This window comes from Salvia splendens, chromosome 9 (genome assembly GCF_004379255.2).
Source record: "Salvia splendens isolate huo1 chromosome 9, SspV2, whole genome shotgun sequence".
Taxonomy (NCBI): Eukaryota; Viridiplantae; Streptophyta; class Magnoliopsida; order Lamiales; family Lamiaceae; genus Salvia; species Salvia splendens.
The window spans coordinates 16,966,162-16,990,826 of record NC_056040.1 but is presented as its reverse complement, the minus strand read 5'-3'; the positions used below and the strand labels follow the sequence as shown (position 1 = coordinate 16,990,826).

At 39.0% G+C, this 24,665-nt stretch overlaps 3 protein-coding genes across 4 annotated transcripts; 2 read left to right on the top strand and 1 right to left on the bottom strand.

Moving 5' to 3' along the window:
* Window positions 1-496: 496 nt before the first annotated feature.
* Window positions 497-4,688, top strand: LOC121748414 (mitochondrial import inner membrane translocase subunit TIM44-2-like). 2 transcript variants are annotated; one of them, XM_042142761.1, is made up of 14 exons: window positions 497-733; window positions 808-896; window positions 1,335-1,418; window positions 1,556-1,631; window positions 2,212-2,256; window positions 2,334-2,768; window positions 2,852-2,920; window positions 3,022-3,086; window positions 3,165-3,233; window positions 3,306-3,378; window positions 3,567-3,671; window positions 3,803-3,874; window positions 4,028-4,090; window positions 4,345-4,688. In XM_042142761.1, the coding sequence occupies exons 1-14, from the start codon at window positions 653-655 to the stop codon at window positions 4,474-4,476; spliced, it is 1,458 nt and encodes a 485-aa protein (XP_041998695.1). In that variant the 5' UTR covers window positions 497-652; the 3' UTR covers window positions 4,477-4,688. The 2 variants fall into 2 exon arrangements, with proteins under 2 accessions (XP_041998695.1, XP_041998696.1); XM_042142762.1 differs by lacking the exon at window positions 497-733 and having other exon boundaries at window positions 838-896; window positions 1,505-1,631.
* Window positions 4,689-4,840: 152 nt separating this feature from the next.
* Window positions 4,841-7,426, top strand: LOC121748415 (protein HIGH CHLOROPHYLL FLUORESCENCE PHENOTYPE 244, chloroplastic-like). Its single transcript, XM_042142763.1, has 8 exons — window positions 4,841-5,191; window positions 5,270-5,505; window positions 5,853-5,951; window positions 6,032-6,226; window positions 6,527-6,619; window positions 6,691-6,786; window positions 6,891-7,031; window positions 7,119-7,426. Exons 1-8 carry the CDS (start codon window positions 5,056-5,058, stop codon window positions 7,293-7,295), a joined length of 1,173 nt encoding a protein of 390 aa, XP_041998697.1. The 5' UTR covers window positions 4,841-5,055; the 3' UTR covers window positions 7,296-7,426.
* Window positions 7,427-21,403: 13,977 nt separating this feature from the next.
* LOC121749234 lies at window positions 21,404-23,879 on the bottom strand. Its single transcript, XM_042143823.1, has 4 exons — window positions 23,579-23,879; window positions 22,957-23,489; window positions 22,529-22,621; window positions 21,404-21,949 (listed from the first exon to the last, which is right to left on the bottom strand). Exons 1-4 carry the CDS (start codon window positions 23,877-23,879, stop codon window positions 21,404-21,406), a joined length of 1,473 nt encoding a protein of 490 aa, XP_041999757.1.
* Window positions 23,880-24,665: the final 786 nt, after the last annotated feature.

The window sequence follows — 24,665 nt, the reverse complement described above, 5'->3', positions numbered from 1 at the left end:
TCGGTCTACACGTGAGTGACCAATTTCTAATATTTTTAGTTCTTTTATGATGGATAAAAGTTGGATTACAAAATTGAGAAACACAATTAGCCGATAGTCACAGCCCTATTCAAGCTCTAAATATGAATGGGAAATAATTTCACAAATATTTGGATTGTAAAATATATTTTTTTGAATTTAGAAAAGGGAAAATGATAGAATATCCAAATCATCATGATTTGAAATAGTCAGATTTTTTTTATACTCTCATTTTCAAAAGTCGAAAAATAGATATAAATGTTTAGTAGTAGTATTTTTTAATTTATTTCCTGTGTCATTTGTTTAACTTAATCGATACATTAATTTAGCTCCATATTTTGTATTTTTATGTTTTGAATAATAAAAAAAGGTAAAATAGAAAGAATGATGTTTTTTTTACTACTAGCACTAATACACTAACATGTAATGGCCTAAAAAATGTCGGAGTATATCAAAATCAAAATAGACTTTAGGGCAAATTCCTCTTCCCTAAGTAAAGTTATCTGTTTTTCCTTTTCCGTATTCCGCGACACATATATCACCATAAAACCCTAATTGAAACCCTCCTTCATTTTCCCATTTCTCCCACACATCAAAATTGAATCTGCAAACATTGTTGATTTTGCAGATTATCATGGCCACCCGAAAGCTCGCCAGAGATTTGTTCTTGTCGAGGCGTGTTATTCTTCATCGGCAGCTATTATTACCTCAACAGGTGTGTGCTCTTATTTGTGTTTGTTGTTGCCTCTCCGTCGCAATTGCCGTATTGAATTGGGGCAATTCATGTAGGTTTCGAGGCCTCCAAACGCCTACCTTTTTAGGCGCGACTTCGGCGTGTTTAATGAGTTCTCTAAGAAGATTAAAGGGGAAGTTGAAAAGTAATTTTCTCTTCACTCATGATTCTTTGAATTGCTTCATGACATGTTGGTTTAATTCGGTTTTTGTATGGTCGTGGATTTGTGATAGTATCAGTTTTTCATATGTTTTCCGCTGAATGCAGCTGTTTTATTTAACACTTTAGTTATACAGGTATTTAATTCATTTTCCCCTTGTAGTGATACCATTTTTGATTTAAATGCTTCTATAGGTTTGTAACTATCAAACGATATATTGAACTTCACAAGCTGCATGACTAAGCTTAACAATTTGGGATTAGTGTTGTACTCCACAATTTTTTGGTTGACAGATTTCATCAGCTGAAAGGTTTTGAATGAGAGAGATTTGAACTCTTTAAAGCTAAAATTACTTAAGGGAAACAGTTAAAGCTTACTGGCTCTGCCTCTTGAAATTAGTTTGGTTTCTTTGTTTTTACCTAGAAATCAGGAGTTGCAGAAATCTATTAAGGAAATGAAAGAGAAAGCTGAAGAATTCAAAGGTGTAACTGAGAATCTGCAAATGAGGTAGTGTTACTACATGTTTGCCTTCTTTGGCGGTTGGGTTTTTAATTTTGCTATATAGAGGCTGAGACATACCCTTGTATGTCAAGGCTGGCAGAAACTACAACTGGGGGCTGAGATGGTGAAATGGCGAAATGCAGAACGAAGCAGACTACTGAGCAGCTGCTGAAGCATGTAGATGGTGTATTGACGGAGGCTGAAGTGAAGGCTAAGAAGGTATAAATATTACTATGGCTGTTCAGAAGCGTCAAATCCCAAAGTAGCATAGCAAGCATGGAAATTGACTTCTTCGAACTATTTCTGGGGTGTGCAAATATCATTGCCGTTATTTAACTAAAAATTGGAACCATGTTTGGTTATTCTTGTTAGATTGCCCCTGCATTCCCGGGATACTTATTTCTACCCCTTGTCTTCATTTTGGTTCTTACATTCTGTATTAATAGCTCTCCCTACTTACCCATGCAAAATAACTGATAGGTAAAGGAGAATATGTCTATGATTTCATCTGTATGGGTGTTATTGAGTGTGGTTAGGCAACTCCGGAAGCGGTTACTAATTTATTAGTTAAACTTATTAATTATTATCATGTTCTTACTCCCCCCACATAATTAAGTTCATGAATCTGTGGTTAAGTACAATTTTCTTTTGGAATAAATTGGCGACTGCAAGTATTATTGGCAGTTTTTTTCTTTAGTGGAAAGTTTGTTATTCATCTTTTCTACCTCATGCTATAATTGATTGCGTAAGAAACTCTGCACATTTTATATGCGTATTTGATATTCATCTTTTCTTGAAGGTTTATGCTGATGTAGAAGAAAAGATTTCAACTGCAAAAGAGGAGGTGTGTGATAATGGCATTGTACTTTTTATAAACAGTGAATGAGCAACATATACAAATTCATCAATTTTTTTATTCAGGTAAAAGAAAAACTTGATTTTGGAAAGCAAAAGCCTACAGGAGAAGATGGAAGTGCATCTAGTGGAAACACAGATGAGAAAGATGGAACAAATGCTTCATCTGGTGAAGAAAAGCAACAAGGGTCTGAATCTGGGGATGGTGCAGAGTCCCTATTTGACAGGGTCAAATCTGGTGTCTCCTCAATGTCTCCCAAGATGTCATCAGCATTCCACAAGATGAAAGAAGCAAAACCTGTTGACTTGGTAAAGAAGGGCTATGACATTGTGAAGGATGAATTAAAAGGCAATCCCAATAGGAGAAAGCGTCTTGGATATGATGCTTCTTCGACTCCCACTCCCTCGGCAAAAATTGAAAAAAGTACACGTACTGATATTGTTGTGGTCCCTACAAAGCAATCTGCATGGAGTAAGAAATGGGACGCATTCAAGAATAAGGTCATTTGCTATGCTTGTTCATTTTTGCTAATAATATTCACTCGTGGTATACCATATCCTAATGATACTTTCTAATTCCTCAGATGCGAGGCAATCCTGTATTTAAGCGTGTCAGTGGGTTTAGTGAACCTGTCATTGAGAAGAGTCAGGAGGTATTTTGGAGCTTGAAACAGACAAACTCCCCCTGCATATGAAATATTTTCTTCGGAAGATTTTAGTTTGTAACTATCTAATCTTGTTGCTTAATTTGCAGATTGCTGAAGATATGCGTGAGAGATGGGAGACTAGTGATCATCCAGTAGTTCACAAAATCCAAGAGTATGTCTGTCATTATTTGTAGTGCTTGTGGCAATATCAGCCATTGCAAAACTGACAATCCTCATTGCTCTATTTCAGTATTAGTGAAACTGTTCTTGGAGAATCAGATGCTGCCATGTCATTCAAAGAGATTCGACGCAGGGATCCGTAAGACTATATTCCTCATTTTGTGCTTTTGCTGAAAAAGAAAATTATTACTGAAATGCCTTCTTCTGTTAGGACTTTTTCCTTACCTGAGTTTGTGACTGAGGTTCAAGAAGCGGTCAGACCAGTTCTCAATGCTTATTTCAAGGTAAGTCTTGATACTGCTCAGATATAGAGTTGATTGTATATAGATTGGGGCGCTTATAATATTTTATTGTAATTTTGTTTGGAAAATTTGTTGTCATATAGACTTCTCTACCATGATAACCATTTGAGCAATATGTTGGTGGATTTTTCTTCTTCACCATGATGTAATTTGTGTGCATTGATATCCAGGGGGATGCAAAAGTTTTGGAAAAGTATTGTAGCTCCCATGTAATTGAGAGGTGTAAAGCAGAGCATCAAGCTTTGCAAACCCAAGGAATTTTTTTTGATAACAAGGTGAATCCCATTCTTAATCACTGAGTTTTTCCACCTTTCCTAATATATGGTGGAGTAGCAATAATTTTTTTTCATACAGATTTTACATGTATCAGTATGGTGGAGTAGTAATCTTTTTTTTTTCCATACAGATTTTACATGTATCAGATGCTGAAGTTCGAGAGACCAAAATGATGGGAGATTCTCCCATTATCATTGTAGCAGTAAGAACTCATATTTTTACTTATACCCCCCTATAAACACCATTTACTCATTGTGATCTTATTTTGTTGTTAATGGATAATCTCGTGGATGAGCTCCCTGTGAACTATGATGTTTTTGTATCTAATCACATACTGGTTTCCATATTGTCACAGTTCCAAACGCAGCAGGTCTACTGTGTTCGTGATAGACAAGGCGTAATAACTGAAGGTGGCCAGGTAAGATCTGCAGTTCTCATATACTCTTTTTTTTACTTGCATCACATCTGCATTTTGACAAATATAAGATGATTAAAATGATGTGTGCTACTGAACCAGTAGAAGAAACACTTATTTTGTTAGCAGGAGATAACAGCCATTGCACTATGCTTGTGTTATCACTTTATTCCTTTTTCTATACCTCACACACAATCTTCATTGTAATGTTGTTGGTTGCTATTTCATATTTTTGACATCATCGATTAAAAATCCAGGATACAATCCACACCGTATATTATGCTTGGGCTATGCAGCAGTTGGACCCGGAAGAAGCGGGAGAGGGTGCTCCTTACTCGACCTGGAAGCTTAGAGAAATGCAGCAACTAGGTGTCCGGGCACTCATCTGATTCTTTCTTCACCTTCGAGAAGAACTTTCTTCTCCTCTCGTGCTCAGCTCTTAGAGGCAACTTCTGTCAACTGCGATAGGAAAGCTTATAAAAGCTAAATGTTGGCGGAATTTATAACACACTTATTTTTCCTCAAAAGATGCTCATAATTTTGTCCAATGGATTTTCCATAACCATTAGCAAATAAATTTTCAATTGATTGGCTCTTTCTATTTAGTGTACTGATATGTCTAGCAAAACAAATGATCACATATTCTAAATTCTGTGTATTTACTAGTACTTTTTTTGTTCGCGATTAAGTGACGTAGTTATACATAGACAATTCATCTAGGGGTAAAATTTTATAAATAACTAGATGAGTTATCTATCTTACTAAACGCTCGGGTTTGAATAGGTATAAAAATAAAAATATTTCGCACGATGAAATAAGTTTGTTACCTGCTGAGTTGGACTGGACGGGTGCTCAACCGTAATCCAAACTTGCCGACGTGGCAACTTTGAGTTCAATCTCTCATCTCTCCTTTTCTGTGTCTGGATACAATCAAAGCAGACGCAGAGAGAGTCGCCTCACCTTTCACCATGGTCTCCACTCTCCATACTCAGCTATCCGCCCCTCTCAAGCATCACCTCCCCTCCCACGCCTCACTCTCATGGCGCCGCAATTTATCATCCGACGCCATTGCCTCTACCTCCTCTTCCACCTTAACCACTAAAGGTATATCTTCAACTCTAATTCCACTATCGCACCTCAATTATTGTCAATTTTGCCCTAATTCGATCTCTGATGCATTAGGTAGGGGCAACGCGGCCGTGATTACTTGCAACGCACAGGCTGCGCCGGCGGCGGTGAATTTGGCCCCCGGGACGCCGGTCAGGCCGACGAGCATACTGGTTGTGGGCGCCACGGGCACACTGGGAAGGCAGGTTGTGAGGAGAGCTCTAGATGAAGGCTATGATGTTCGCTGCCTAGTCCGCCCTCGCCCCGCCCCTGCTGACTTCCTCCGCGATTGGGGCGCAACTGTCGTCAATGTAATCCTCTCTCGACCTCCTCCTACTCCTCCTGATTCATTTTTTGCAAATTAGCATGTCTTCTGTTGTGAACTGTGTTAGCTTTCCTTGTGCAATTAAATTAGCATATAGTATCTGTGATTTCCTGCTGTTAAGTGTGTGTTTTTTTACATTATTGAACAGATTAAGGTTTATTGTGTGATATGCTGTGCTATGGAAGTGTATTTGCTCCATGGAGTTTTGAATTAGACTTTTAAATAAGGGAAGAAAATGTCTTAACTTCAGAGAAAATGGTGAGAAAACCAACGAAAGGTTAGGTTTGTTGGATGTTAAAAAATATGACAAATTGAATAGAGTTTTTTGAGCAGGCAGATTTGAGCAAACCTGAGACGATACCGGCGACACTGGTTGGGGTACATACAGTTATTGACTGTGCTACAGGACGTCCGGAGGAGCCCATAAAAACCGTAAGATCATTGCTAACTTTACAGTAATAGAATGGATATCTGCTCATGGTCGCTAAGTTAGTTAAACTTGTTCCTTTTAGGTAGATTGGGAAGGAAAAGTTGCTCTTATTCAATGTGCAAAGGCCATGGGAATCCAGAAATTCATCTTCTTTTCCATCCACAACTGTGACAAGCATCCTGAGGTTCCACTTATGGAGATCAAGTATTGCACAGAGAAGTTTCTTCGTGATTCAGGCTTAAACCACGTAGTTATACGACTGTGTGGTTTCATGCAGGTGGATGCCTTCACTTATATGATAATTTTTTGTCCCTTTACTTTCTCTTGTTGCAATGCAACTTGATTGACTAAGTGAAATTATTATGAAGCAGATCTTTTTCTTTTTTCTTTTTTTTAAGAAAGCTATCTTTAACACTTGAATACACATACTTGAATTGTTACTCTTACTAGGCAATATATTTTCTGCAGTATAAAATTTGTGATCGATTTAGAAATTCTTGTTTGATGATTTTGTGGCAACACTTTTATGCCATGCTATCATTTACTTATGGTGTGAATGGTGGTTCCCCTCTGTCAGGGCCTGATCGGACAATATGCAGTACCCATACTCGAAGAGAAATCTGTTTGGGGCACTGATGCGCCTACAAGAATCGCATACATGGATACCCAAGTAATTATTGTAGTGAACTTGTTTTAATATACAAATTGCTAGAGTTCTAATGATCGTTGTATTTTGAGCAGGATATCGCTCGACTAACATTTATAGCTCTGCGCAATGAGAGCATCAACGGAAAGCTTCTTACATTTGCTGGACCTCGTGCATGGACAACCCAAGAGGTAGACCATATTATAAATCCATTAAGGTTAAGGAAACACATTTTAAACTATGGTTGCGCCTTATGGTGGAAAAATCAAATTTAACATGAACTTGTTGGTCTCAGGTGATAACCTTGTGTGAGAGGCTTGCTGGTCAAGATGCAAATGTTACCACTGTACCAGTCTCAGTTCTGAGATTCACTCGTCAGCTAACTCGCCTATTTGAATGGACCAGTGATGTTGCTGATAGATTGGCATTCTCAGAGGTAAGACCTTTCCTTGTTCTCCATCCATACCACGAAGTACTTTCGAACTTGACACGAATTCTCCATTGTCTTTGATGGCTTGTGTAGGTTCTGACCAGTGACACAGTCTTCTCTGCCCCAATGACCGACACGTACCAACTTCTCGGAGTGGATGCAAAGGACATTAGCTCACTAGAGAAATATCTGCAGGATTACTTCACCAACATTTTGAAGAAGCTGAAAGACATCAAAGCACAGTCTAAGCAAACTGACATCTTCTTTTGAGACAGTGTAAAAGATAAGATTTCTTGTTTTCGTGTATAAGTATTTGTATATGTGTCATATTTTTGTATTCACGTAGAAATACATGGTATATAATGATTTCTGGAGAATGCCTATTTTTCTCATTAAGTAAATAGGAGTAGCTTTCTTTTGTAGGCTTGTATCCTGCGACTCGTGCTTCGATCTGGTGTTTTATTTCTTGAAAGTTTTTCAAAATCTGAAATATAAATCATAAAAGATGAAATTTTCGCAATTAACTCATCCTTCCCTATTCCGGCGAGAATTACGCCCTAATGTGACAAACGGTTTAAAACACGTGGATAAAATGACGTTGGACAAAACTACAATATCTAATTAAGTTTGAAACAAAGTTTTGTTCATGTGTTTTAAACCCACATCAGCGCATAATTTGCTTAAAAAGAAAAGTATGAGATAATTTCTTCTTCCGTGATTTAATTTTCAGATTTTGCAATGGGCCTGAGTTCTAAAACAGAGATCCATCTTTTTTTTCTCACCTTAGTATAACTAAGTATATATTCTATTAACTATATAGATTTATTTGGGCTCTTGAATTTGAAATATGGTCAAACCATGGTGATCTTATCCCAATTGAATCCACCCATAAACAAAAAAAAAAGAGTCCAGGAACCACAAAGAATTGTAGATCGTTATCTTAGGTGGGGTTTGGTTTCCTAGATAAAATAATATCAAAATATAATCTATGATTGAGATGTGAGATAATCTTGCAAACCGAACATCTCGTTAGATGACAAAAATATTTGGTTAATGTCTGTATCATACTGAAAAACCTTTTTCTATTTTGAGGCCGCCTAGTTGCTTGACTTACTCTCTTATTTCCCAACTATTTTGAGGGCTTTGAATACTAACAAATACAATTCATTTGTATTTCACAGTCACCTTTAGTGTTATATGATGTGGGTAATAAAATGATGATAAATTTAGCTTTTTGTAAGGAATGGACTAAAACGAGTAAAATTAGCAGCAAAAGGAATCTAAAATCGGGTCAAAAGTCTGAAGTGGGAGGTAGGCCTATGCTAATAAAACTGGACCCATTACAGAGTTGTGTGACCCATTAATAACTACTACTACTACTACTCCTCTTTTTATGCACTCATTTTTTCTTATTTAATTATTATCTCATCATCAATTCGTATAATAATAATAGCAATAATAATAGTGACTTTTTTCAATTAGAGACTAGAGGATTGTCATTCGTACAGTGTATGATCTGATGAGGGAAAATATAAAATAAATCAAGATGTAGGAGTGGATGGAACCCTCTTTATTTTAATAGAAGCTAGAAAAGTAAATTAATAATTATTGCTAGTTTAGTCAAGCAAATTTATTGTATCGGAAATATATTTTTTTATTTTTCTCTGTATCTACTAATTAAAAAATTATAATAATCGTGTTTCATGATTCATGACATAATCCATTATTAATGTATGTTCATTTTTATTTGAAAGAATGTATGCAATATGTAGCACCGGTGAGATATCAATTCGCAAGAGTGATAATAATGTCTCATTTAATCTACAAATCCAATTGAGGAAAGTGGTTGAGGAAAGAACCATATTAATATTGTGATGGCCTGAAATTGGGTCGAATTCTATACAAAGGGCAAAAGAAGAAATATGTTTATATTATTGAAACTAAGTTTTCAGCAACTCCAATCAACAATTAAGTATAATTAAAACCATTATCGCTTAATATGTCAATCAAGGTCTACCAATTGGGCCATACTAACAATTTTAATACCTACTTTATGTTATCGTATATAGGTACATAAATAGTAGGCTTCTCATTTAAATTTAGTAATTTGAAATTTCTCGTTGACTCCAGACCATTAATTTACAATTGAACTATAAAATTATTGCGATTTTTTTTTTAACTTGTTGCAATTGTTTCATAATACTAGTAAAAAAATGAAATCATTATGGCAAAATAGAATATGATAGTCCTATGACAATAGTCAATAAAACCACATCGCCTTTGTCTTTGATACATTGCCATATTTTAATTAACACTCAAAATATAATGATGTCGTTTTGTTGCTATATCATAATTTTTCTTAAAAATTTCAATTTTGATAATTATAAATATGTAAAATAGAAAATTTGTAATTTTATATTTTAGTTTCAAAAGTGATTAGATTGACTAGAGTCAACCATAAATTATGATTTTAATGACAAATATCCCTAAATACAAAGGGAAAGTGAACATTAATGATTTATTCCAATGGTCCTTACAATTTAAAGTTATGTGATTGACATGAAAATTATGATTAAACGGATAATTGTCCCTGAATAGAAAGAGTGAATGAACATTAATGATTTATTCCGATAATCCTTGCTCATGTATTAAACGCTCGACTATTTAAAGGGAATTTACATTTATGAGAAATAATCTTTTTTACCACTCCCTCTATAAAAAAAAAGACCAGAAAAGAAAAATGTTTATTGTTTTTCACTGATATTTTGTCGTGTGGGTAGAAAAAAGATACTGATGGGACTACTGGTTGGTTGTAATATCTTTTTTTAACTTCTTCAAAATTTTCATTATACACATATAGACATATGATAATAGGAATTGAATCAATCGATACTCTTTTTTCTTAAACGATGGGAGGAATAGACAAATTATTCTAAGTTATGTCATTTTCTATCAACTGTCTTATCCTTGCAAGTGCAAAATACTCACTACGCATTAAGTTTTATTTCTTTTTCATAATACATGAAAATTATTGAATGCAATTTATGCCTTGTGCAAAAGTGCAATCATCTTCTCTCGGCCAAACATTGCACCTTCAAATTTCATGAAAATATTTATGATTGTATGCTTTTCCTTGTTTTTAGTAAATAGTAGTAGTATCATACTTTAACATTTAAAATATTGATATTTCATAATTATGTTATACATATCTCATTTTATGGTCCAACTAGAAGGCCGAAAAAATATTAAGGCATGGACCAATCAATGAGCAACCCATTTTTTGGTAATAGGAACATCAAATTTTAAAATTGGTGGATTCGAATTTGAAAATCTTTGACTTCAAGCATTAATCTAATGGAATACTATTGAGGTAGTACTGTGAAAATTAATGTTGATATTAACCAGGATCGATTTGGCATTTGCTTCAATCAAGTGTTAGACAAATAAATGAATAGTTGGAATAAATGAATAATGAAGATGGAATGGCCTAATTAATGAACCACTTCATTTTAAGCGTCACATTGTGTTGTTTGTTTGATGTATATACACATTCAATAAGTTCAACTCTTATATTTTCATCTCTATATAAGTATTAACATTATTTTATCTCCAATTGGGCTCATAAAACTCATACATATATTGATTATATTCTCGAATTCTAATTAACTTGATTAGCCTGCGAATAGTATAAGTTAACCAAACAAATAATAATACTACTAGTAAATAAAATTTGATGCGACCTAATCAATCTAGTCTCTCCTAATAAGGTAGGGTTCGATTTTCAAGATAAAATAATACCAAGATATTCCCTCCGTTTCACCATAGTTGAGGCGAAACTTTTCGGCACGAAGTTTAAGAAAGGAATGTTGAGTGTGTTGAATAAATAGATAAAATAAGTAAGAGAGAAAAAAAGGTGGAGAGAATAAAGTGGAGAGTGAATAAAGTAGAGAGAAAAAAAAGGTGAAGAGAATAAAGTAAGAAAGAGAATATAATTACTATATATGGAAATGACTCAACTATGAAGAGAAAATGACTCAACTATGAAGAAAAAATTACTATATATGGAAATGACTCAACTATGAAAAAAGTAAGAGAAAGTAAAGTAAGAAAGAGAAAATGACTCAACTATGAAGAAACAGAGGGAGTACAATTTAGGATTGAGTTGTGAGATTATTTTAGTCATAGGAGGCTAGCTATGACTAACTATCCCATGATTATTCATCTAGGATTGAGTTGTGGGGTTGAATCTCATGAACCAAACACACTACAAATTTAATATCGAATACAATCTTAGGGGAGTTCGGTTGGCAAGATTAAATCTCATGATTAAATATGTATCATGTTTGGTTCATAAGATTGAACCCTTCAACTTAATCCTAGATGGATAGTCACATGATAATTAGTCATAGCCTCCCCCCTCCAACTAAAATAATCCCACAACTTAATCCTAGATGGATAGTCTCATGATATTAGTCATGGCTACCGAACACCACCTAAGTGTATAAGTTATTCGTGTTTTTTCACACAGATTTAATAAATACTGTAAACAGCTATAACTACTTACAACAACACATAGTTAGATAGGACACATTAGTAAATAATTAAAAAAAGCCTAGTAGATATAGAAAATTTCAAGATACTATATTATACTCCATTTTAAAAAAATGGAGTATAATATAAAAAGCACATATTAAGAGCATCTCCAATGGCGGACGTCCGGTCGGACATCTGCGACGGGCGACCGGGACGTCCGCCATTGTGGCGTGGAAGGTAGGATACGGACGTCCCGTAAGGACGTCGGATGTCCTCGGACGTGCGGGCGACGGGCGAGCGGACGTCCGCCATTGTGGTGTGGGTCGGACGTCCGCGTCGGACGTTCGGTATTAATTTTTTTTATAAAAAAACTCTATATATATGACTCGTTGCAATTCATTTCATTCACACCACTTGTGTTAACAAGTTTCTCTCTTCTTTTACTACAAATTTCATTTCTACTTAATGGAGAACGACAGAACCTCCCCCGGCACGAGCGAGTCGCTGACTCCGACGTTTCCCGCCGAACTGGAGGGAAACTCTAGCGGAAATGCGACAATGCTTCCGGCAATGTCGGGGATGGGTGGAATGGGTAGGATGGGTGGTATGGGTGGGATGGGTGGTATGATGTCCCCTTACTTCGGTATGTACAATTGGATGGGTGGTATGATGCCCAGGGCAGCGGTGATGGGGGGCATGACCCCAAATATGATGGGGATGGGGACGGGGGCATGACCCCAAATATGATGGGGATGGGTGGGATGATGCCGGAGATGATGCAGACCATGCCTGGTGGAGGGGGTGGCAGGGGCCCTGAACCACTAGCGGACGATGTCTATCGCCCGGTTATCGATATGCTGTCTACTGATACCCCCTCCAGTTTTGTTCCGGAGACTCAGTTCACCGGCGTGGAAACTTTCTCCTTTGAGGAGTTGGGGCTATCTCCAATCAGGGAGACTCCCGATGATGTGGGGACAGCGGCAAGGGGCAGGGGCAAGGACAAGGGGAAAGCCACGGGCTCTTCCTCGCGAACGGTGGCTGATGAGGAGACGGGAAAGCGGACGGTCTGGAGCGTGTGGGAAAACGTCGCGCTTTCGAAGGCTTGGGTTTCAATAGTCGAGGATCCCTATGTGGGTGCTAACCAGCATATTGACAGACTGTGGCATCGCGTCGCTGAAGCCTACCTCACACACAAACCGACTGGGGCGAAGAGTCGAGTTCCCGAACAATGCCGGAAACAGTGGGAGCGGTTGAGGCCTAAGCTTAGTCGATTTGCCGGCCTCTACCAAAACAATCTCCGCCAGGCAACCAGCGGTATGTCCGAGGAGGATGTGAAGAACCGTGCCCTTGCGCAGTACCCCGACAGATCTTTGAAGTTCAAAGATTTCGATCAGTGGGAGTCCTATCTCGTGGTGAAGGATTCCCAAAAGTTTTGTGGGGGTATCGAATCGGACTGGCAGAAGCGGACGAAGATCAACGCTTCCGGTGAATACAGCAGCAGTGCTGGTTCGCATGAGCTCCCAGAAGCCGAGGAAGTGTCCCCGCTACCTCAATCAGACTCCCGCCGGCGTCGTCGCCCGATTGGGCAAAAGGCTGCGCAGCGGAAGGCTAGGGAAAGCAGCAGCGGGTCGTTCGAGGTCCAATCGGAGGACCCTGCTCCCCTAGAAGAGTACGACCGTCTCGCCCGCGCGCAGATAACGACTAGCTTGGTCCGGACCATGCATAGGTGGCATAGCACGACAGATCCTGTGTACAAAAGGATGTTGAAGGATGTCATCAATGGATGTCGGCGCGATTTGGGCATGCCACCCATTGGGGATGATGGCGCCGAGATTAGCGGCGGGGACGACGGGGGCGGCACGGGCGACGGCGAGGGCGGCACGGACGACGAGGAGTGAGCTGAGTCAAAAATTTTATTATGTAATTTTTTCTTTTTTATTATGTAATTTTTTTTCTTTTTTTATGTAATTTTTTTTAATGAAGCATTAGCAATTTTCCCGTATTCCGTGTCAAAATTATAATTCCGTTACTTATATTTGTGAATTTGTGATTTTTTTTATTGCGGGAAGTCTCAGTGGGAAGGGCGATGGGAAGGGCGGATTGTGAAGGGGATGTCCTAGTGACGTGGCAGTGGGATGGGAAGTCCTAGTGACGTGGCAGAAGGTGTTTTTGGGAAGTCCTAGTGGATGTCCGAGTGGGACATCCGCCCACTGGAGATGCTCTAAGACCAAAATGATTACGTGTTGAATTCGTTTATCTACATTTTCAAAACAGTAAGATTTGTAGCAATTTTAGAGATAAATGTCTAAAAAAATTTATTTTTGAAAAAAAATTAAACAAAGCATTTTCTGTTTCATTTCCGCCATAATATTTTAATCATTTTATTTGGATAGACAGTGATATGTTTTCTTTTATTAAAAACTCATGTATATTCCTAGATGAAAACATTTCTTTGAATATACTTTTTTGGAGTAAATCAAACGGGTTTATTATTAGTGGTGCGACTCATGATATGTTTTTACCTTTTCTTGAAATGACTAGTAAAATTATATTTTTATGAGTGTGAGATAACTAAATCATACACTTTATCATTCTAGCTGGCATTTTAAGACTGTTGTTTTAGGCAGACAACGTTTTCCCCTAATCTAATCAGAGATAATTGATAAAAAAAAATTCGTGATTTTAGGTAATACATATACTCCTATTTAATTATGATTTCTTTGCGAACATAATTCAATATCTCACATGTTAAATTCATCAAGGACTTAATTTAAATTTTTTTAGTAACTAACAGCAGGCAGAGCCTGAAAACAAACTAAACTACCGAATACAAGAAACGCTTATTCTATCATGCAACAGCCAACTACGGGCTCTATAGGGATTGTTTCTAACACATGCATTCCTCTTCGAAACCTATAAGCATAATGTGATATAAAGTCAGTAGCAAAATTCTCTTCTCTGTGCACATGTTGTACCACCACTGAATCAAAATCCTTCAATAACTCTTGTACCTTGTGCACAATTGTCCGACAACAGATGGATACCTCAAGGAGCCCCATAATCATAGAAACCCCGACAAAACTATCACTCTCTACCTCCAACTTCCGAAAGCCAAAAGTTTTTGCGACCTGTAACCCATAATACATACACCAAATTTCTGCAGTTAAAATGGAACAAACTCCAATATTGGTAGCAAACCCACCTTTCCAACTTCCTGTAGTGTCGCGGAAAAGTCCACCCCCAAAAGCACAACCCGAGCTCCCTTCCAAAGACGCATCTGTATTTAATTTGATAGAATCAAGTGAAGGGGGCGCCAACGTACCAAACTTGGCTTCCTATTCACTCCAACTCCTATACACTCTACCGATTTAGCTCCTTCCACATTCCAGACCATGGTCGTAATCCGTGCCATAACACTTATTGGACTCAATTTGACCCAATTTGACCCCTTAAAAATGAAGTCCTATTTGTTCTTTTTAATCCATAATCTTAATCCTTTTCTACACACATTCATATATAATCTTAATTCGCATCTGTTCTTTTTTGCAGTAGTATACTAAAATTATGGTTATAATGAATAAGATATATACATATAATTTAAAATTTCCCATTTAATAATAATTTCATCTCAAACAAATTCACGATCCTGAGAATAATTACTCCATATAATTCAAACTCAATCGACTAGCAAACATGTAAGTTTGAGTATTCAGCTGGATAGCTATTAGTCAAATTAGTTTTTTTTTATTTTTTTTCACTTGAAACAAATCGAATTTCTTACTATCAAACCAAATCAATCTCAGACGATGATCTATTCAAGCCAGCATGCATATGGACATAGTTAACAGAATTATGAAAATAATTAGAAGATACGTAATAGGCCTTTATTCCTATCAGATTGCGAGCACCGTTGTTTGTAGTAAAGATTGAAGAAAACAATAGCAAAACCTAGTTGAAGTTCTAGGTAAAACAGGGTCCTTCGAGAATTGAAACTTTATTTCATATATCTCGATGATTTTGACTCTCTAATGGATCCTATTATTTATAGAATCACAACCCTGCTTGATTCGACTCTACGATTCGGGAAAGAATCAAGAAGAAAACCCGAAAAGATTTAGTAAATAAATCCTAATTGTAAAAGGTCCGATGAAAGGAAATAAAAAGCAAAATAAGGAAAAGAAAACAAGGAAAAACAATTAATTAATATCTATCTAATAAAGCTCATAATCAGCGAGGTGTTTTGGCATGCCCGCGTTGCGCTTCGGTCGTCCCGATCCTTCGGTCACGGGCTGCTCCTCCTCATCGTTTGATTTGTCGACTTCTTCATCTTCTACTTCTGTTCCCAGTGGCTCTTCTTCATCTTCTACGTCTGTATGGGGTGGCTGGTGCAGGCCCCTATCAACTCTCCCCTCCATAACAACGTCCTTGTCCTCAAGGACAAGATTCGGGAAATGCTTCAACAACTCAAGCTTCGACTCCCATGTAGGCTTCGTTGAATCAGAGGACCATAAAACCAGCCACTGGCATTGCAGAATGCCGTCGACCAGTGCAGTACGCTCCCTAATTGCTTTGATCGGAGTATCAAGCGGTTGGCTTCGGCGGAAGCGCTCTGGCAATTGCTGAAATGCCGAATCTGACAGAGAAGGGACAAATGGTTTCAACAATGAGACATGGAAGACGTTATGAATTCGACTACCAATCGGCAACTGTAGTCGATATGCCACCTTTCCTATCCTCTCCAAAACCTCATAAGGACCATAATAGCGTCGACCCAATTTTGCAGATAGAGGACGACCTACCGAAACCTGGCGATAGGGTTGAAGACGTAGTAGCACACGATCACCCACTTGAAATTCCACGTTTTTTCGGTGTTTATTAGCCGTGTCCGCCATGCGACGCTGGGCCAAAGCCAAGTTATGCTTGAGCAGATTCAATAGAGCTGTCCGCTCGCCCAACGTGGCAGCCACCAGCGGATTCTTGGCAGGCATAGCTGGAGTGCCGAATATGTTGGGAGGTTCTCGACCATATAGAGCTTTAAAAGGTGACATCCCAATACTGACATTAACACTACAGTTCATAGCCAATTCTGCCCAAGGCAAGAACTCAAACCATTTTCTCGGTTGCTCAAATGTAAAGGCCCTCAAATATTGCTCCAAAGAACGATTGGTAACCTCGGACTGCCCATCTGTTTGAGGGTGGTAAGCGGTCGTAAATTGTAACTTCGACCCACTAAGTGTCATCAGCTGTATCCAAAAATCACTCATAAAAATCGAGTCACGGTCAGACAGTAGTTTATCGGGAAAGCCATGCAACTTTACCACCGTATGCACAAACAATTTTGCCACCTTTGGTGCGTCAAAACCAGTCGGCAAAGCTCCAAAATGAGCATACTTAGACAATCGATCGACAACTACCATGATTGCCGTATAACCATGCGAGGGGGGAAGACCAACTATGAAGTCCATGGACGCTGCAGCCCAAACCGAATCTGGAATAGGAAGTGGTTGAAGTAAACCGGATGGCTTGTCGGTGACATACTTCGTCGCCTGGCAGATTGCACAAGCTGCTACATAGCGGCGAATATCAGACCGCATTCCTGGCCAATAGAATGAAGCTGCAACCCGTGCAAAAGTGCGCTTCTCGCCTGGGTGGCCTGCCATCTTGGCATCGTGCAGCTCCCGCAAAATATCGAGACGAACTGAAGAGTCCCTACTGATGTACAGCCTGTGCTTGAAGTAAAGAAACCCATCTGCAATAGAGATATGAGCCGGCGCCGAATTTGTAGAAACAGCAGAATGAAGCTGTATCAAATCCGGAAGTGATTGATTCTCTGTCCGAATAGTCTCGATAAGCACGGGCAAAGGTCGAGCATACAAGGTTAGTAGTGATGCTCCGTCGTCCACACTGTCCGGATTCCTGCGTGACAATGCGTCTGCGACTCGGTTTGATGCCCCAGATTTATACTCAATCCGAAATTTAAATCCCATCAACTTTCGGACATAAAATTGTTGATCAGGCGTTTGAATTACCTGTGAGAGCAAATCTTTCAGACTTCGTTGATCACTGCGGATCACAAACTCTCTACCCAAAAGGTATTGTCGCCATTTTTGTACCGATTCGACAATAGCATATAACTCCTTATGATAAGTTGAAGCCATCCGTCTTTTAGGTCCGATCTTCTTGCTAAAGTAGGCCAATGGGTGATTATTTTGGAGAAGGACCGCACCGATCCCAAAATCAGAGGCATCTGTTTCTATTGTAAATGGAAGATCAAAGTCTGGCAAGTGTAACACTGGAGCATCGGTCATTGCCGTCTTAAGAGCCAAAAAACTAGCCTGAGCTGTCGTCGACCACGAAAAACCTTCCTTTTTCAGTAGATCCGTTAGGGGAGAAGCAATAAGAGAATAATCTTTGACAAACCGTCTATAGTAACCAGTCAAGCCCAAGAAACCCCGTAATTGCTTAACTGTCGTCGGCGTAGGCCAAGCTGTCATCGCCTCTATTTTCGTAGGGTCCGCCCGAAGCTCTCCCGCAGATATGATGTGCCCTAGATAATCAATGGTATCCACCCCAAACGAGCACTTAGAAAGCTTAATGTAGAAACAATTAAGACGAAGCACGTGTAAAACTTGTTCAAGATGAGTAGTGTGGTCATCCATAGAACTGCTATACACCAAAATGTCATCAAAGAATACGATGACAAACCGACGAAGGAAGGGGCGAAAGATGCTATTCATGGCGGCCTGGAACGTAGACGGGGCGTTGGTCAATCCAAACGGCATCACTAGAAACTCAAAGTGGCCATCATGCGTCCTAAAGGCCGTCTTATGAACATCTGATATATGCATGCGAATTTGGTGATAGCCAGAGCGAAGATCAAGTTTTGAGAACACACGAGCCTTGTTGAGTTCATCGAAAAGCTCCTCTGCAGTCGGAATAGGAAAATGATCTGGGGTAGTAGCTGCGTTCAACGCCCTATAATCCACACAAAAACGAAACGTGCCATCTTTCTTGCGGACGAGGAGGACCGGAGAAGAGAACGGGCTAGTACTGGGTTGAATCACCCCCTGCGTTAACATCTCTTTTACCTGACGCTCTATTTCCGCCTTTTGAAAATAAGGGTACCTATAAGGCTTCACATTAATAGGTCGGGCCCCTTCCGGAAGGTGTATCTTGTGATCCCACTGCCTCGGAGGAGGAAGCGTCGTCGGGATTGAGAAAACTGTCCCAAAATTATCCAAGACCGCCTGTACGCGAGCATCAGGTGGTGGTGTCATTGTGGCTGTTATGGACGACGAATTGTCGAGCCCCGATGAAACCAACTCGAACAATTCACACTCTGGCTCATGACCTATAAGGGAAAACAAATTATTGTATGAAATCTGTTTAGGATTCGCACCGTCTCCCTGTAGAAAAATAGGTTTCTCTTCCCAATCAAACTTCATTGTCAAATTCCGATAATTCTTTGTGACATCCCCTAATTCCTGAAGCCATTGAACACCCAATATAACATCAGGTCCTTTAACTTGGAGAATAAATAAGTCTATGTCGAAAGTGTTGCCTTGCAATGAAATAGGAGTCTTTAAACAAGCATAAGAACAACGCAACGATTCGCCGTTTCCAACAAAAACTCGAAATGGAGAGATCTCATGAACGGGGAGACTTAGCTTTTCTGCGACGGCAGGCTTGATAAAGTTATGGGTACTGCCACCGTCAATCAGTACAGTCACGACATAGCCATCTATCTGACCCTTCAATCGAATAGCACGGGGACGAATATTGGGACTGATGACATGTATGCTGGAGACATCCCCAGTGATTACCATATTTTCACATTCCTCTTCTCTCGGCTCGTCATCATCGAACTCTGGTACCTCCTCATCATCCTCCACACCAATAAGGGCATAGAATTTCCTGTTGCAGACATGTTCCCGAGTGAACTTCTCTGGGCAATAGTAGCAGAGTCCCCTGCGTGCTCTATCTGCCCGTTCAGTCGCAGTCAAGCGGACCACTGGATATGGTTTGCGATTATTGTCTGTTGCGGCCGTCGGCGGGGAAGTTGTGGTCAGCGCCGGCGTGTTGGTGTGACGGGGTCTGGAGTCCCGGTCTGCCCATGTGGAGCGGGTGACCGGCGACGCAGCAGCTGCCCGGTTTCGGGCGGCAAACCTATGAGCAATGGCGAAAGCCTCATTAAGTGATCCTGGTCTCGTGGTTAAAAGTTCTTGTTTAATATTTTCCTGTAACCCAGCGATAAACAATGAAACGAGAGTGTCATCATCCACGTTTGATACCTTCTGCATAATCTCCTCAAATTCCGACTGATATGCAACCACAGAAGACGTTTGGCGTAACGTCGCGAGACAACCCACATGATCAACATAAAGATCTGGATCAAAACGATGCTTAACTGCCAACAGAAATTCGTCCCACCCTTTATTCGAGCAATTATCTTCCCAATAGGACAACCAACTCGATGCAGGATGATCGAATAAATAGGAAGTCAGATAAATACGATCCTCAAGCGGTGTATAGTGATGGTTATAGTATCTCTGAATCTTGCGAATCCAATCCTGAGCGTGTTCACCATTAAATCTGGGAGCCTCCGGTTTGACTCGCGGGAGCGGCTCTGTGTCGGTGCCTGATGGTGGTGCAGTCAGGGATTGCGGAATACGCCAACGTTTAGCGTTAGCGGTGGTCGTGCTCGGCAGTGGCGAACCGGTGTGTGTCGACTGAGACGCTGCGATCAGGAAGGCCAAGCTATCCTCTATCTTCTTGGTTCGGACATCGTGACGTCGAGTAAAGGACTCTAGGTCAAATTGCAGGTGGGCCAACTTCTTGTCTTGGCCTGTAAGTAACGCTCTAGATGCGTAAATCTCCTCCGTCAGCTCCTCGTTTGTTAACGGAGGCGGCGGGTTGTCGTCCTCAGATGGCGGCTTTGATGTAGAAGACATCTTTGGCAAAGGAAAAAAAAAAAAAACGGCGATGAAGGAAGAGAATTCAAAGAAAGCACCAATTAATAGGCCTTTATTCCTATCAGATTGCGAGCACCGTTGTTTGTAGTAAAGATTGAAGAAAACAATAGCAAAACCTAGTTGAAGTTCTAGGTAAAACAGGGTCCTTCGAGAATTGAAACTTTATTTCATATATCTCGATGATTTTGACTCTCTAATGGATCCTATTATTTATAGAATCACAACCCTGCTTGATTCGACTCTACGATTCGGGAAAGAATCAAGAAGAAAACCCGAAAAGATTTAGTAAATAAATCCTAATTGTAAAAGGTCCGATGAAAGGAAATAAAAAGCAAAATAAGGAAAAGAAAACAAGGAAAAACAATTAATTAATATCTATCTAATAAAGCTCATAATCAGCGAGGTGTTTTGGCATGCCCGCGTTGCGCTTCGGTCGTCCCGATCCTTCGGTCACGGGCTGCTCCTCCTCATCGTTTGATTTGTCGACTTCTTCATCTTCTACTTCTGTTCCCAGTGGCTCTTCTTCATCTTCTACGTCTGTATGGGGTGGCTGGTGCAGGCCCCTATCAATACGTGTCACAAAATGGACAAATTTATAATTAGACGTCATAAGGTATCAATAGTAATCTAGAGTTTTTGGAGAAACATGTGGATTCCTATGCACAGGTGATGCCTTTGGAGTAACCAATCCACTACCAGCAACACTAAAATAAACACAAACATTTATTTTAGGTAAAAGTAGGATAGGGTAGATGTATACAGTGGCGGATCCAGGAATCAAAAATCGTGGGATCGAACCGATCAAGATTATAAATATAATATTTTAATAAATATCTCTAAACAAAAATACGTAAAAATATAAATACCACAATCTTATGCTATGCGAGATAGTTGGCTTCTTCGAGTATCCATTTTCTGAAAACGACTCAAAATCCTTTCATTGGGAATAGTTGCAAACACCTCATTCTCGCTATATACCGTCAAACTGTCGTTCAACCAGTCATCTCCCATCCTATTTCTCAGCTCTGACTTCACAAATTTCATTGCAGAAAACACTCTTTCAACGGATGATGTAGCTACTAGTAAAAGTAAGACCAATTTTATCAATCGATAAACCAATTGAAAAATCTTATCTTTCATCGTTTCAACCATCTTCTTTGAAAGAGTTCCCAAATCTTCAACATCTGAAAAACGTGTATCTCTTCTTACATCACTCACGAAACTTTGAAGTTGTTTAGTTAACAAGTTAAGCTCCATGGATGAAAAGTCTTCCGGATAAAGGGTGGCAAGATGAACAAGTTTATCGACATTGAAATTGGAGAAATGATTTCTTGGATCAAGACATGCCATACACTCGAGTAGGTCTGTGCTGGACTCAGAAAAACGATTCCTCATTTCTTGACTAATTAAATCAACAACCTGATTGTGAAAAAAAATTATGTTAGGAGTTAATATCAAAGTTTAAATAAACAAGAATATTAGTTATCAAAAATACCAGATAAAAAATTTCAACATGATAATAATGATAGTTTGTAATACTTTGTCCATCATTCTTCATACGAATTCTTCTTGGAACAATTTTATCCATGTTAGGAACATCAATTTCATTTGCCCGGCAAAATTCTTCCACTTCTTGCAAGAAATCATCCCATCCAGATTCTCGAAATGCTTGCAAGTCCTCTTTCACAGTCACTATCAAATTTATTGTATTCAAAATATTTTGATCTCTGTATTGCAGCGCACAAGATAGTGGATCAATCATACCCAACAAATGTTTCAGCAACATCATGAGAAACACAAAATCAAAGCTTTCCATCTTTTGAAGCAACCCTTTAGATTTGCCACTTGTTTCTTGATCAACCCCATCTTCGAATACAGTTTCAAGTACTATGACTATCGAGGGCCACATAGATGCAAGACGAGTTAAAGTAAGATAATGAGATCCACATCGAGTGTCACCCGGTCTAAGCAAAGAAGTTTCTTGATTTAGACCTTTACCTGAAGTGATTTCCCCTTTCTCAATCCTTTCAACCATTCTTTCATATTCAATTTATCGGAGTTTATCTGCCCTTTTGCAAGAAGATCCACATACTGTAACAATCAGGCTAACATATCCGAAAAAATCAGAAACATGTCGATTTGCCTTACATACCGCCACACATACCAATTGAAGCTGATGGGCAAAACAATGGACATACCATGCCGATGGATTTTCTTTTAAAATAAGTGCTTTAAGTCCATTAAATTCACCCCTCATATTTGAAGCCCCATCATATCCCTGACCCCTCAATCTTGACAAAGATAATTCCATCTTAGAAAATACAAAATCAATTGCCATTTTCAAGCATCTTGATGAAGTCTCTTTAACATGAACTAAGGCTAAAAATCTTTCTATTATCTCTCCATTTTTTTTTCACGTATCTAACAACAATAGCCATTTGCTCCTTCACCGAGCAATCTCGAGACTCATCAACCATTATGGAAAATAATCCATCACCAAGTTCCTTCATTATTTCAAGTGTAGTTTCAACTGCACACGCATTAACGATATCTTTTTGAACTGATGGAGCAATCATTTGATTATTTCCGGGAGCATTCTTCAATACAACTTGACCAACTTCATCATTCCTTAAACTATACCAATATAATAACTCCAGAAAGTTGCCCCTATTTGAAGAAGTTGATGTCTCATCATGTCCTCTAAAAGCCAAACCTTGATTCAAAAGGAATCGAATAACATCAAGAGTTGCAGTCAAACGAATCCTATATTCCTTCTCTTGTTTTGAACCAACTCTACTAACGATATAAGGCACACTCTGCTTTTGATTTACAAAATTTTCATATTCAATTCTAGCTTTGTGGTGTGCACTACCCGTTGATCCAACATGAGCTGTAAATCTTTCATTAGCCTTCTTCCAATTAGAGAAACCACCACCAACAAATGCTTCATCTCCTGGAGCTAAATAACCACGCTTGAAAAGAAAACACCAAAAACAATACGCAGCATCTGTTGTCGTACTATATTCAAGCCAAATATAATCTTTATACCAAACATCCCTAAAACCTCTCTTATCTTTCCCATATGTTTTTTTGGAAAGTCATGGCCTTTTGGTTGGCAAGGACCTTTGGCAACATATTCTCTACGAATTCGATCACGAATATTCACATCAAAACTATCTATAGGGTCTCGTAATCCGGGGTCGGCTTTGATTTTCTCTTTATCAATTTCAATCTCGTCCTGATTATTTTCAACTGCCACATTATTTCCCAATTGTTGTGGTTCTTGCTCAACATTAGCACTAGAAGAACCGATAGAAACTCGAGGTCTTTTATTAAGATATTTATCCATTAACCTAAAAAAAAGTAACATAAATTTAGAATTTATATTTAGTGCTAACTGCTACTTAAATGTTAAATGTAAAAACTGAAAAAAAAAAACAAATAATAGTATTACTAACTTAAACTTGAATTATGATTTATTGATTTTACCTACCTCGAATCCTTGATACAATGAATAATTGATTGTCAAATTGCCAATTGCTAAAATATTCTTTCAAACTTCTTGCACAAGACTTGTGAAATTTCTTCTCTGCAGAAATCAGAATCGGCGTGTAAGTGTTAAAACGTGAACTACTGTCTACTCCTATTTTAATAGGTTAAAATGTGGTCTACTCATATTAGAATTGGGTCAATTAAAAGTGGGTTCAATTCTAGAATTAATGAGTAAAACGAAGCCCAAATTGTAAAGCCCAATTGTAAAAGCAGGCAGCCGAAATTAGCAATCTTTCTTCCTTCTTCTCTGCAAAAAACAGCGACGCTGGGCAGCAGGGCAGGAGACCTTCTTCTCTGCAAAATCGGCGACGCGGGGCAGGAGATTGGCGGCGTGGGGTCGGCGGCTGAGGGAGGGCATTATCCGGCGATTCTCCGGGGACAGCGGTAGGGTCGGCCGACCCCCCCGACCCCACCTAGATCCGCCGATGGATGTATAGTCATTTGATTAGGGCCTCCTAAAACGATTTATTAAATTCATCGAGCTGTTTCAAAGAATTAAACGGCCAATTATTAATGGAATTCCGGTCGGCTCTCTGTGAAATACTCATTTGGCAGAGGGCTTCCAAATACTCCCTCCGTCCCC